The sequence below is a fragment of the Trachemys scripta genome, chromosome 1 (assembly GCF_013100865.1).
Source record: "Trachemys scripta elegans isolate TJP31775 chromosome 1, CAS_Tse_1.0, whole genome shotgun sequence".
Lineage (NCBI taxonomy): Eukaryota > Metazoa > Chordata > Testudines > Emydidae > Trachemys > Trachemys scripta.
The window spans coordinates 191994018-192004542 of NC_048298.1; the positions used below are offsets into that span (position 1 = coordinate 191994018).

A 10525-nucleotide genomic window follows, 5' to 3' on the forward strand; every position below is an offset into this window, starting at 1 on the left:
CTAACACTTCCTGTAACAGTTACCAGTGGAGAACGCAGCTTCTCCAAGCTGAAGTTAATAAAAACACATCTATGCTCCACAATGACACAGGAGAGGCTGGTCAGCCTTGCAAACATCTCAATAGAGCATACCATGAGAGGAGTAGTAGAGAAGTTCCATGACAGGAGTAGAACAGGAAGAAGGCAGAATTGAGACCTTTCAAAGTTTTGGCCCAAGCAAGGGGACATGGGGGTATCATTTGACCTCCCCGCCTCAGGTGCCAAAATGTTGTGGGCCGGCCCTGGCTACAGAGCTTGGCTCTTTAGCTCAAGTTGTAGCCATTTGTGCTGCTTGCTCTGGAGGTATCTGATTAGTCCTTTATTACATCAATGTAAAGGGACCTTAAAGTGAATGAGCCATTATGAGTATGAACTAGAGCTGGATGGGAAATGGTCTTCCGGTCCAGCAAAAATGGAAGAGGTCAAGATTTTTCCATTCCTCAATGAGATAAAATTGAGACCTTTAAAATTTTTCAAGCAGAAGCCAGGAGAGACAATAGCCAGTGGTTGAGGCACTCAGCTGGGATGTGTAAGATCCCACTTCAAGTCCCTACTCTGAATGGGGCAGAGCCTGGATTTGAACCCTAGGTCTCTCAGTTCCCACAGAGACTATTAGCGTTTTGAAGAGAAAGTCCCTCTTGGACCCAAGAAACCTTCCCAGTGAAAGTTTTGTAGAATCTGTCATAATTTTGTGAAAAGTTTCAGTTTCAACAAATCAGCATTTTACAACAACAACAGTTTCATCAAAAAATTCTCCACCGGCTCTGGTAAGGGCATCAAACAATCTGATCCCAACTGAAAGTGCTGTGGTTTGTGTCAGAAATATTATTGACTAATGTCTCATCTGCAGAGCACTAAAGTATGTACATCTAGAGGAAGGGAGAAATATTGGGACAATTAGAAACAAAGGACAACCCAGCATTTATACATTTTGTTTTGATTCTTTTATTGCTTTGGACAGCTGCCCAGTACCAACCGACTGAAAAGAATAAAAGCTGTGATTAATTGGGTCATTGGAAAAGGAGTAAATCCAAGGCAAAAATGATCTGGAAATCAGAATGATTACAGAGTGCGAAGTGTAAGATGTGAGGGCTTTCTATTATTTTCCTGCGTGAGTAGATCCATTGACAGAGAGGTTCCTGGTGAAAGTTCCTGGTGCACAGTCTCTTTAACAAGCTAGGGAAGAAAGAAGGAAAATGGGTTAAGGATTGAATTTTTTCATCAGATCCATAGAAGATTAAAAGCATTGGTTTGCCTGTGGCAAATAACAAAAAGTTGTATATCAGGCAATTGTTCAGCACAACAGTTCCCTCCTACACAGTTTTCTATATGTTTAAGGCACATGAGTTACGAAGATCTATCAAGGAATGTGTGTAAAGGTGTTATTATTTCTGTTACATAGAGGAGCTGACTAAGATGGGAGCTGTGATCCACAGAGGGGAAGTTCCAAACTGGCTGAGATGCCCCATCTGGACTCTGAACCACCTTCTTGTGCCCTCCTTGTGGCATTGATACCCTGATGACTGGTCTTAGGATGCAGGATCCTGGTTGGAGAGGGTTAGCTGCAGAGCAGTACTAAGTACTGTATGCACAACAACTGTCTTCATATCCCTTTAATGACACACAAACATCACTGCAGGCAACATTATAACAGCTGTGAGTGTCATGTAATAAATAATTATATCCTGCTTCAGCATAGGGGGATGGACTGGATGATCTCTTGACATCCCTTCCAGGCACACATTTCTATGATTATTCATTCCCCCTTTTTTAAACATTAAACATCTCTACCTCACTCACACCCTGAGCATGCAAGACTTGAACACAAGCAAATAATGAAGGAAGACTCCATGAAGCTTAGTCTAAGGGAATTCTCTACCAACTCTTAGCTTGCAAAGTATAATGGAGACCAGAAAGTAAAAGAATAAAATTCCCAACTACAAACTTCTATGTGTTCATGTCCTGAGAAAATTAACTTTATTTCACACACATAACTTACCTTCTTCCACCAGATGAGGAAAAAAGCACCAGGGGACAGCAGGGGGGTTTGACTCAAAACAACATCCTCTTGCCTCACACTCTTTAGCAGGGATGCCAGGGTAGCCACAGTTCTGTCTGAGTTTTACTTCTGCTGGACAGACCTTTTTATCTGTTTTTTAAAAAAAGGCACATTACCTTAGGTTTCTATTATTCTAGTCATTATTAATATTACCATAGCACCTAGGACCCCCAGTCATGGACCAGGACCCTAGTGCGCCAGGTGCTGTACAAACACAGAACAAAAACACAGTCCCTGCCCCAAACAGCTGATAATCTAAGTATAAGGCAAGAGACATCAGATGGCTACAGACAGCTAGGTGGAGGCATACATGATGTTTATTTGTAATCTACTGACAAATTGTTAGTTTAATAGCACTGGACTCGGCTATAGAAATAGAGAGCCAGAGTCCCTGCTGCATCAAACACGTGCTGGGTGTGGCAGGGAGGGGAAGGGGTTCTGTGAGGGAGCCTGTTACAGCTCCTGATTCTACACCCAGCCTTGGTCACAGGTGCAGTTTAGAGCAACTAGGGACCAGCTGCTAGATAGGGATTGTGGGAGTGCCTGGTGCTTTGGCCACTCCCATTGCTCTGAGTGAGGTAAAGGGAGTGCAGTGGGGGCAGAGAATTTGGCCCGCATTTCCTACATAAGGTGCTAATAGCAGAAACTGCCTGATTTAAATAGTCCAGCAGAATGAAGGAATCAAAACCAGATCCCAGTACCTGGAAGCAAAAGGTTAAATGTTTTAATAATAATATAATAATTGGCTTTGTACAGATTGTAAACTTCTCTGATCTGGGGCACGTGTAACATGACAACAATCCAGCTTAGAACTTAAACGATACATTGATAAGGTTTGGCCAGTAACTGAACATGACAGCCAGGCCAGTCTTTTCAACATAGGTACCAGATACACATGGGGCAAAGCTAAGCTTGTTTAGCTTAAGTAAAGGAGGGTGGGGAGCCCTCCCACCTCAGCAGGATCGTGGGGAGGAATTGTGCCTCAGAGGCAAAATGCTTCCTAGAACTACCTAGCATGCAGGAGCAGAATCAATGGTGGAGTCATGATCTTACCTCTTCCTCACTCCTCCCCACTAAAAACAATGGTGCTGTCTCCCCCTGCCCTAGGGAGTCAGAATGGAACAGCCCCTGTGTTCTCCAGATCACATAGACTTCAATTGATCCTGACCCTTTTATAGGTGCAGATCTGAGAAAGGGTCCCTAAAGCCCCACAGAAATCAGAATCTGGCTCTTAACAAGCAGGGCCGGATCCAGCGTTTTTGCCGCCCCAAGCAGCGAAAGAAAAAAAAGCTGTGACCGGAATTCGGCGGTAGCTATTCTGCTGCCATGTCATAAACAGATAGTTAATGCCTCTTTTACCTGTAAAGGATTAAGAAGTTCACCTAGCCTAGCTGACACCTGACCAGAGGAACCAATGGGGGGACAAAATGTTTCAAAAGGAAGGAGGGAAGTTCTCTTTGTCTGGGACAGTTTTCAGTTTTGGCTGGAGTGGAAAAAATCAAGGAATCAGTTCTTATCAGAGTAGTGAGTATTAAAAAAGGAATAAATAGGTTTTATTTTCTTTTTGTAACTTGTCTTGCAATTAGGGGAATAATCAAATTGGGTATTCTTTTGTGTAACTAAGTTTTGCCCAGGGGAACATCCTCTGTGTTTTGAATCTGTTGTCTGTGAGAGTAGCTGGTATGCTAATCTCTCGCAGAGGTTTGTCTTTCACCTTTCTTTTCTTTAATTAAAAGCCTTCTTTTTAAGAACCTGATTGATTTTTCCCTGTTTTAAGGATCCAAGGGGATTGGGTCTGGACTCACCAGGAATTGGTGGGAGAAAGGATGGGGGATGGTTAAATTCTCCTTGTGTTAAGATCCAAGGGTTTGGATCAGTGTTCACCAGAAAATTGGTGAAGTCGTCTCTCAGGAAAAGGAAAAAAGAAGAAAAAGCCAAAAAGGATGCCCACAAAAAAGCTATGGAGAAGAAACAAAAAGAGATGGAGGAGAAAGAAAAAGAAAGACAGCAGGCACTGGAGTTAGCAAAGGTTCAGGCAAATGCACCACCTAATCCTTTACCAAAAGTCCACGTGTGGGAACGACTATGTCCACAGTATACTGAATCCAGTAATATTGCTGAATATTTCCTCACCTTTGAGAGACTGTGCACCCTCCGTACCATTCCTAAAGATCAAAAGATGACCACATTGGTAGCAAAATTGACTGGAAGAGCTCTGAACGTATTCAACAAGATGCCTATTGGGGAGGCTTCTAACTATGGTAAATTTAAGGATTTGGTTTTAAAACAATTTCAAGTTACACCTGACACTTACAGAATCAAGTTTAGAACCCTTCAGAGAGGGCTTGGACTAAGTAATATGGCTTATGCACACCAGATAAAGGATCTGTTAAAGAAATGGGTCGACCCCAGGGGTGTAACTACCTTTGAAGGAATAATTAATTTGATGACTCAGAAACAATTCATGAATATGACCAAGGATCATATTAAACAGTGGTTATGGGATAAGAACATGGACTCAATCGGAAGTCTTGCTTCTTACACTGATAAATATGAGCAGTCCCAGACCGCCAGCGAGGCAGGGAAAATCGACACAAAACGGGTGGAGGGAGCAGAAAGGAACACCCCAGGTTGCAGTATGAGTGAAGATCAGAAGGGGAACCCTCAAATCACACCCTACCACCAGGGGCAGCCCAAGGCCCCACCTACATCCCAAGGTAAAACCCAAACCCCTTATCGTCCCACCACACCAGTCTCCAGCAACCCACCTCGCCCCGGTGATATCTTAGCAGGGCGATGTTTTAAATGTAATGAACTGGGACATATAAAGGCTCACTGTCCCAAGAACCCCAACCGATTACAGTTCATTACACCACAATCACACCCAAACGCCCCAGGCCCCGATGCCTCTCAAATACCCTCGGAGCGAAGGGAAACCTTGAGAGTGGGCAGAAAAAAGGTTATCCGCGTGGAGGGACACTGGAGCACAAGTGTCAACTATCCACCAATCCCTGGTGGACTCCAAACTCATCAATCCAGAGGCTCCGGTAACAATTCAACCCTTCATGTCACTCTCTTTAACCTTGCCTACAGCCAAGTTGCCTGTCCTGTACAAGGGCTGGTCAGGAATGTGGACTTTTGCAGTCTATGACAATTATCCCATCCCCATGCTATTGGGGGAAGACTTGTGAAGCTAGCCAAGAGGATGGGAATGGTCACCCACAGCCAGGCTAAGCAAGCTTCCACACCTATCCCTATTCCTGAGCCTTCCACCAAGGCCCCATCTGTGTTACCAGAGACCTAAACAAAGGTGGTAGAACCGGATCTTCTACCCACGAATACTACAATCGTAGGGAATCCAGTCTCAGAACCAGAACTGGTGAACCAGCACCAGAACCATTGCCAGCACTGAGTACAGCAGTTACAACAATTCCAACACCAGAGGGCAACAGCGAGCCTGAACTGGCAAAAGCAGCAGGTAATCCTACCCAAGAGGCTCAGCCAGAGCCTGACATACCACATAGTGCACCAGTGGAGAGCGGTTCACAGTCAACTAAAACAACCCCAGCACCTGTATTGCTTCCAGAGGGACCAAGCCCAAGTCCACAGCCCAAGGAGAAACTAATGTCTCCAGCATCAAGGGAACAGTTCCAGGCCGAGCAGGAAGCAAATGACAACCTTCAGAAAGCTTGGGTGGCAGCACAGAGCATCCCACCGCCTCTCAGCTCTTCTAACCGATACCAGTTTGTTGTAGAACAAAAACTTTTATACAAGGAGACTCTTTCTGGTGAACACCAGGAAGACTGGCATCCTCAAAGACAGTTGGTAGCTCCAACTAAGTACTGGGTAAAGCTCTTGAGTTTAGCCCATGATCATCCCAGTGGCCATTCTGGGGTGAACAAAACCAAAAACCGGTTGGGGAAGTCCTTCCACTGGGAGGGAATGGACAAGGACGTTGATAATTATGTCCGGTCTTGTGAGGTGTGCCAACGAGTGAAAAAAACCCCAGACCAGGTCAAAGCCCCTCTCCAGCCACTTGCCATAATTGAGGTCCCATTTCAGCAAGTAGCTATGACTATTCCGGATCCTTTCCCAAAGAAGACACCCAGAGGAAAGCAGTACATACTGACTTTCATGAATTTTGCTACCTGATGGCCGGAAGCAGTAGCTCTAAGCAACAACAGGACTAAAAGTGTGTGCCAGGCATTAGCAGACATTTTTGCCAGGGTAGGTTGGCCCTCTGACATCCTTACAAATTCGGGAACTAATTTCCTGGCAGGGACCATAAAAAATCTGTGGAAAGCTCATGGGGTAAATCACTTGGTTGCCACCCCTTACCACCATCAAACCAATGGCCTGGAGGAGAGGTTTAATGGAACTTTGGGGGCCATAATACGTAAATTCGTAAATGAACACTCCAATGATTGGGACCTAGTGTTGCAGCAGTTGCTTTTTGCCTACAGGGCTGTACCACATCCCAGTTTAGGGTTTTCACCATTTGAACTTGTGTATGACCGCGAGGTTAAGGGGCCATTGCAGTTGGTGAAGCAGCAATGGGAGGGGTTTACGCCTTCTCCAGGAACTAACATTCTAAACTTTGTAAGCAACCTACAAAGCACCCTCTGACACTCTTTAGCCATTGCTAAAGAAAACCTAAAGAATGCTCAGAAAGAGCAAAAGCCCTGGTATAATAAACATTACAGAGAACGGTCCTTCAAAGTAGGAGATCAAGTCATCGTCTTAAAGGTGCTCCAGGCCCATAAACTGGAAGCATCGTGAAAAGGACCATTCACGGTCCAGGAGCACCTAGGAGCTGTTAACTATCTCATAGCATCCCCCACCTCCAACATAAAGCCTAAGGTATACCATGTTAATTCTCTTAAGCCCTTTTATTCCAAAGAATTAAAGGTTTCCCAGTTCACAGCCCAGGGAACAAATGACACAAAGTACCTGAAGGTGTCTACTACGAAGAAAAAAGTGATGATGGCGTGGAAGAGGTGAACCGCTCCACGACCCTTGGACGTCTGCAGAGACAGCAGGTCAAAGGCTGATGCACTCTCCCATAAAAGTCTCCCAGAATTAACTGGTTAAATCGTCCTTGAAATGTAAAAAATCTTGTAGTTTTTACATACGTAGTAGTATATGCAAAGGTACATGTGTTTTATTAATCTGTTCATTCTAAAGTTCTAAAAAGAAATCACAGCCAGTGCGGTCCAACACTGTCTGAGATTTGGGGGGCGTGTCATAAACAGATAGTTAAGGGTTAATGTCTCTTTTACCTGTAAAGGGTTAAGAAATTCACCTAGCCTAGCTGACACCTGACCAGAGGAACCAATGGGGGGACAAAATGTTTCAAAAGGAAGGAGGGAAGTTCTCTTTGTCTGGGACAGTTTTCAGTTTTGGCTGGAGTGGAAAAAAATCAAGGAACCAGTTCTTATCAGAGTAGTGAGTATTAAAAAAGGAATAAATAGGTTTTGTTTATTTTCTTTTTGTAACTTGTCTTGCAATTAGGAGAATAATCAAATTGGGTATTCTTTTGTGTAACTAAGTTTTGCCCAGGGGAACATCCTCTGTGTTTTGAATCTGTTGTCTGTGAGAGTAGCTGGTATGCTAATCTCTCGCAGAGGTTTGTCTTTCACCTTTCTTTTCTTTAATTAAAAGCCTTCTTTTTAAGAACCTAATTGATTTTTCCTGTTTTTAAGATCCAAGGGGATTGGGTCTGGACTCACCAGGAATTGGTGGGAGAAAGGATGGGGGATGGTTAAATTCTCCTTGTGTTGAGATCCAAGGGTTTGGATCGGTGTTCACCAGAAAATTGGTGAAGAAGTCTCTCAAGGCTACCCAGGGAGGGAAAGGTTTTGGGGAGCGGGTGAGAAGACAGAGTTTCCCAAATAACTCATAAATCATTTGGGTGGTGGCAGTCAGATCAGATCTAAGCTGTTAATTAAGCTTAGGGGTTCACATGCAGGTCCCCATATCTATACTCTAAAGTTCAGCGTGGGGGTAAAACCTATAACACACCATTTCATTCTTCAGCGGCAATTCGGCGGCAGGTCCTTCCCTCCGAGAGGGACTGAGGGACCTGCGGCCGAATTGCCACCGAAGAGCCGGACATGCCACCCCTTACTGTTGGCCGCCCCAAGCACCTGCTTGCTGCGCTGGTGCCTGGAGCCGGCCCTGTTAAGAAGGGTGTTGTACCTTCTTAGTCAAGTGGGAGGAGCACAGCCTAGGTGGGGAGGCAAGAGCAGTTGTTCAGCAAGTAAGTCAGACTGAGGGAAATTGTGCTCAGCCTTCAATCATTTGAGGGAAGTAGGCTGTTTAGGAGGTAATCAGGGTCCATACTTCAAGCTAGGGGTGAAAATTCACATCAGGATCCAGGAGACCATTGCAGAGTTGAAATCAACTGATAACTGCAGCTGTGCATATCTGTTTGGTAAATCTCCAATTTCCCTTCAGCAGTTGTGGAAAAACGTATGTGGGCATATTTCACCACCATGCAGCCCAGGTATGGTGTTCCTGCACAAGAATATTTATTGATGTAAAGTCCTGCTCTGAAAACTGAATTTGTGAAAATGGCACTGTGGGATTCTGCAGTTTGTTTCTCATGATTCCCATAAGAAACGTTCCATTTATAAAATAAAACGATTCCCTCCCTGCTCCCCTAATTCTCAGAGTGCAAAATCAGTCTGGGCACTGACAGCCCAGATGAATTCTTTCCATCTCATGTATCGTATACATTGTAATAAAGGTTCCATTAGAAAACTGTGCCTGTTACAACTATGCAGCCTCACTGTCTTCAAATTATGTCCTCAGTGCTAAATGTGCAACTCCAGTTGCCTTCAATGAGTTTGCATGGCTTTAACTAATGGGAACTTAGAGCAGAAAGTTGTTGATGATGCAAAAGAAGGAATAAAACGCATCTTACTCCCAGAGCATCTTCTGGCCCAACAGGAGTAAAGATCTGGTTGTGTCATTAAGGTAACTGGAAAGAACTGAATACGGGGAGGGGTAGGGGAGAGGAAACCTGCTGAGCAAGAAGCTGCCTTTTTTGTATGCTTGCTTTTCAGAACTGAATCACACTTATATTGTTTTCTATTTGACCCTGGTTTTTGTTTGTTTGTTTTCCCCCTGTCCTCTTCACTGCTAAAATAGAGATCTGGCTACTTAGGGGGCTGGAATGGAAGCATTATCCATCTTATCGTTACGAAAGGTAATAAAAATGACTCGTCATGATAGAGACCAAATGTCTTATGGATGCTGAACCTAGTCCGTAAAGTATTAAGGTGTCTGTGAACCAAACTGCTACAGCAGGTCTAATGTGCAGTAGTTGTGTGAATAATAAGAGAGTTTCTAGACTTACCATTCTACTGCTGATGAGTGATTTGCATTGTTTCTCCTAGTCAATACATTTATAAATATCTGATACTACAGGAAAAGCTTTACACAGGGTTTGCTGCCCTTTGGGTGTTCTTAGTAGGACTCTCCTCTGGCATAAGTTGTCTAAAAGCAGCGTTGAAATGGGCTTGTTCTTTCTTTTATAGGGTGACCAGATGTCCCGATTTTATAGGGACAGTCCCGATTTTTGGGTCTTTTTCTTATATAAGTTCCTATTACCCCCCACACCCTGTCCCGATTTTTTGCATTTGCTGTCTGGTCACCCTATTCTTTTAAGAGCTCGTTAGTTCTTAAGTGTTTTTCGGGTAAAACTACTCCTCTTTCTTTTGGAGAAGGGGGTTGAAAAGAGAGGTATCATCCCATGTCTGTTTGATGTTGTTTCTTCTCTTGGCCCTAAAATAAAAGGATTTGAATTCTATGGCCTAAATACTCTGGGTACCAGAGAGGATATTCTTGAATGCAGGTGTTTCACTACTTCTCTGTCTATTCCTTACTAGCCAGAAACAAACTTGCTCCAGTGTACATGTTCAATATCCTCCAATTACTCGTATTAAGAGTTGGTGGCTTTATTTACAGATAAGAATCCCTTGCCCTTCTTGATTTCAGTGGGTAGTACTAAATTAGAATTAAGCTTTATGGATAAAATAAAACAAAAGGCAAAGGCAGCCCCTTTAGGTATTTATTAATAGGACTGGACACTAGATAGCTCTAAGGTTTTTGCAAGGTACTCTAGAGGTTTTTGAGGCTAAAATTAATTCATTTATTCTGTATAGTGCCCAACTCTATGGAGGAGTTTCTACAGGGGTGAAAGTAACTTAAAGAACTTACTGGTACGCAGGGCCAGGGTCCTGTGGAGGGGGAGGGGCCTCAACCAGAAGAGGGGGGGGGGGGGGGCTCAACTGGAAGAGGCAGGGACTTTAAATCGAGATATAAAGGGCCCAGGGCTCTCACCCGCCGCTACCACAGCCAGAGCTCTAGGCCCTTTATATCTCGATTTAAAGTCCCTGCCTCTTCCAGTTGAGCCCCCCCCCCC

The 10525-nt window shown here is 44.1% G+C and overlaps 1 protein-coding gene across 2 annotated transcripts in view; it reads right to left on the reverse strand.

Moving 5' to 3' along the window:
• Positions 1-977: 977 nt before the first annotated feature.
• TFF2 (trefoil factor 2) overlaps positions 978-10525 on the reverse strand; it is a 13870-nt gene continuing 4322 nt past the window's right edge. For both annotated transcript variants that reach the window (XM_034753379.1, XM_034753370.1), the window contains 2 exons: positions 2038-2187; positions 978-1214 (listed from right to left, as the gene is read on the reverse strand). In XM_034753379.1, coding sequence (XP_034609270.1) covers positions 1207-1214; positions 2038-2187 — 158 coding nt within the window. In that variant the 3' untranslated portion in view covers positions 978-1206. The remainder of the gene's footprint in view (positions 1215-2037; positions 2188-10525) is intronic.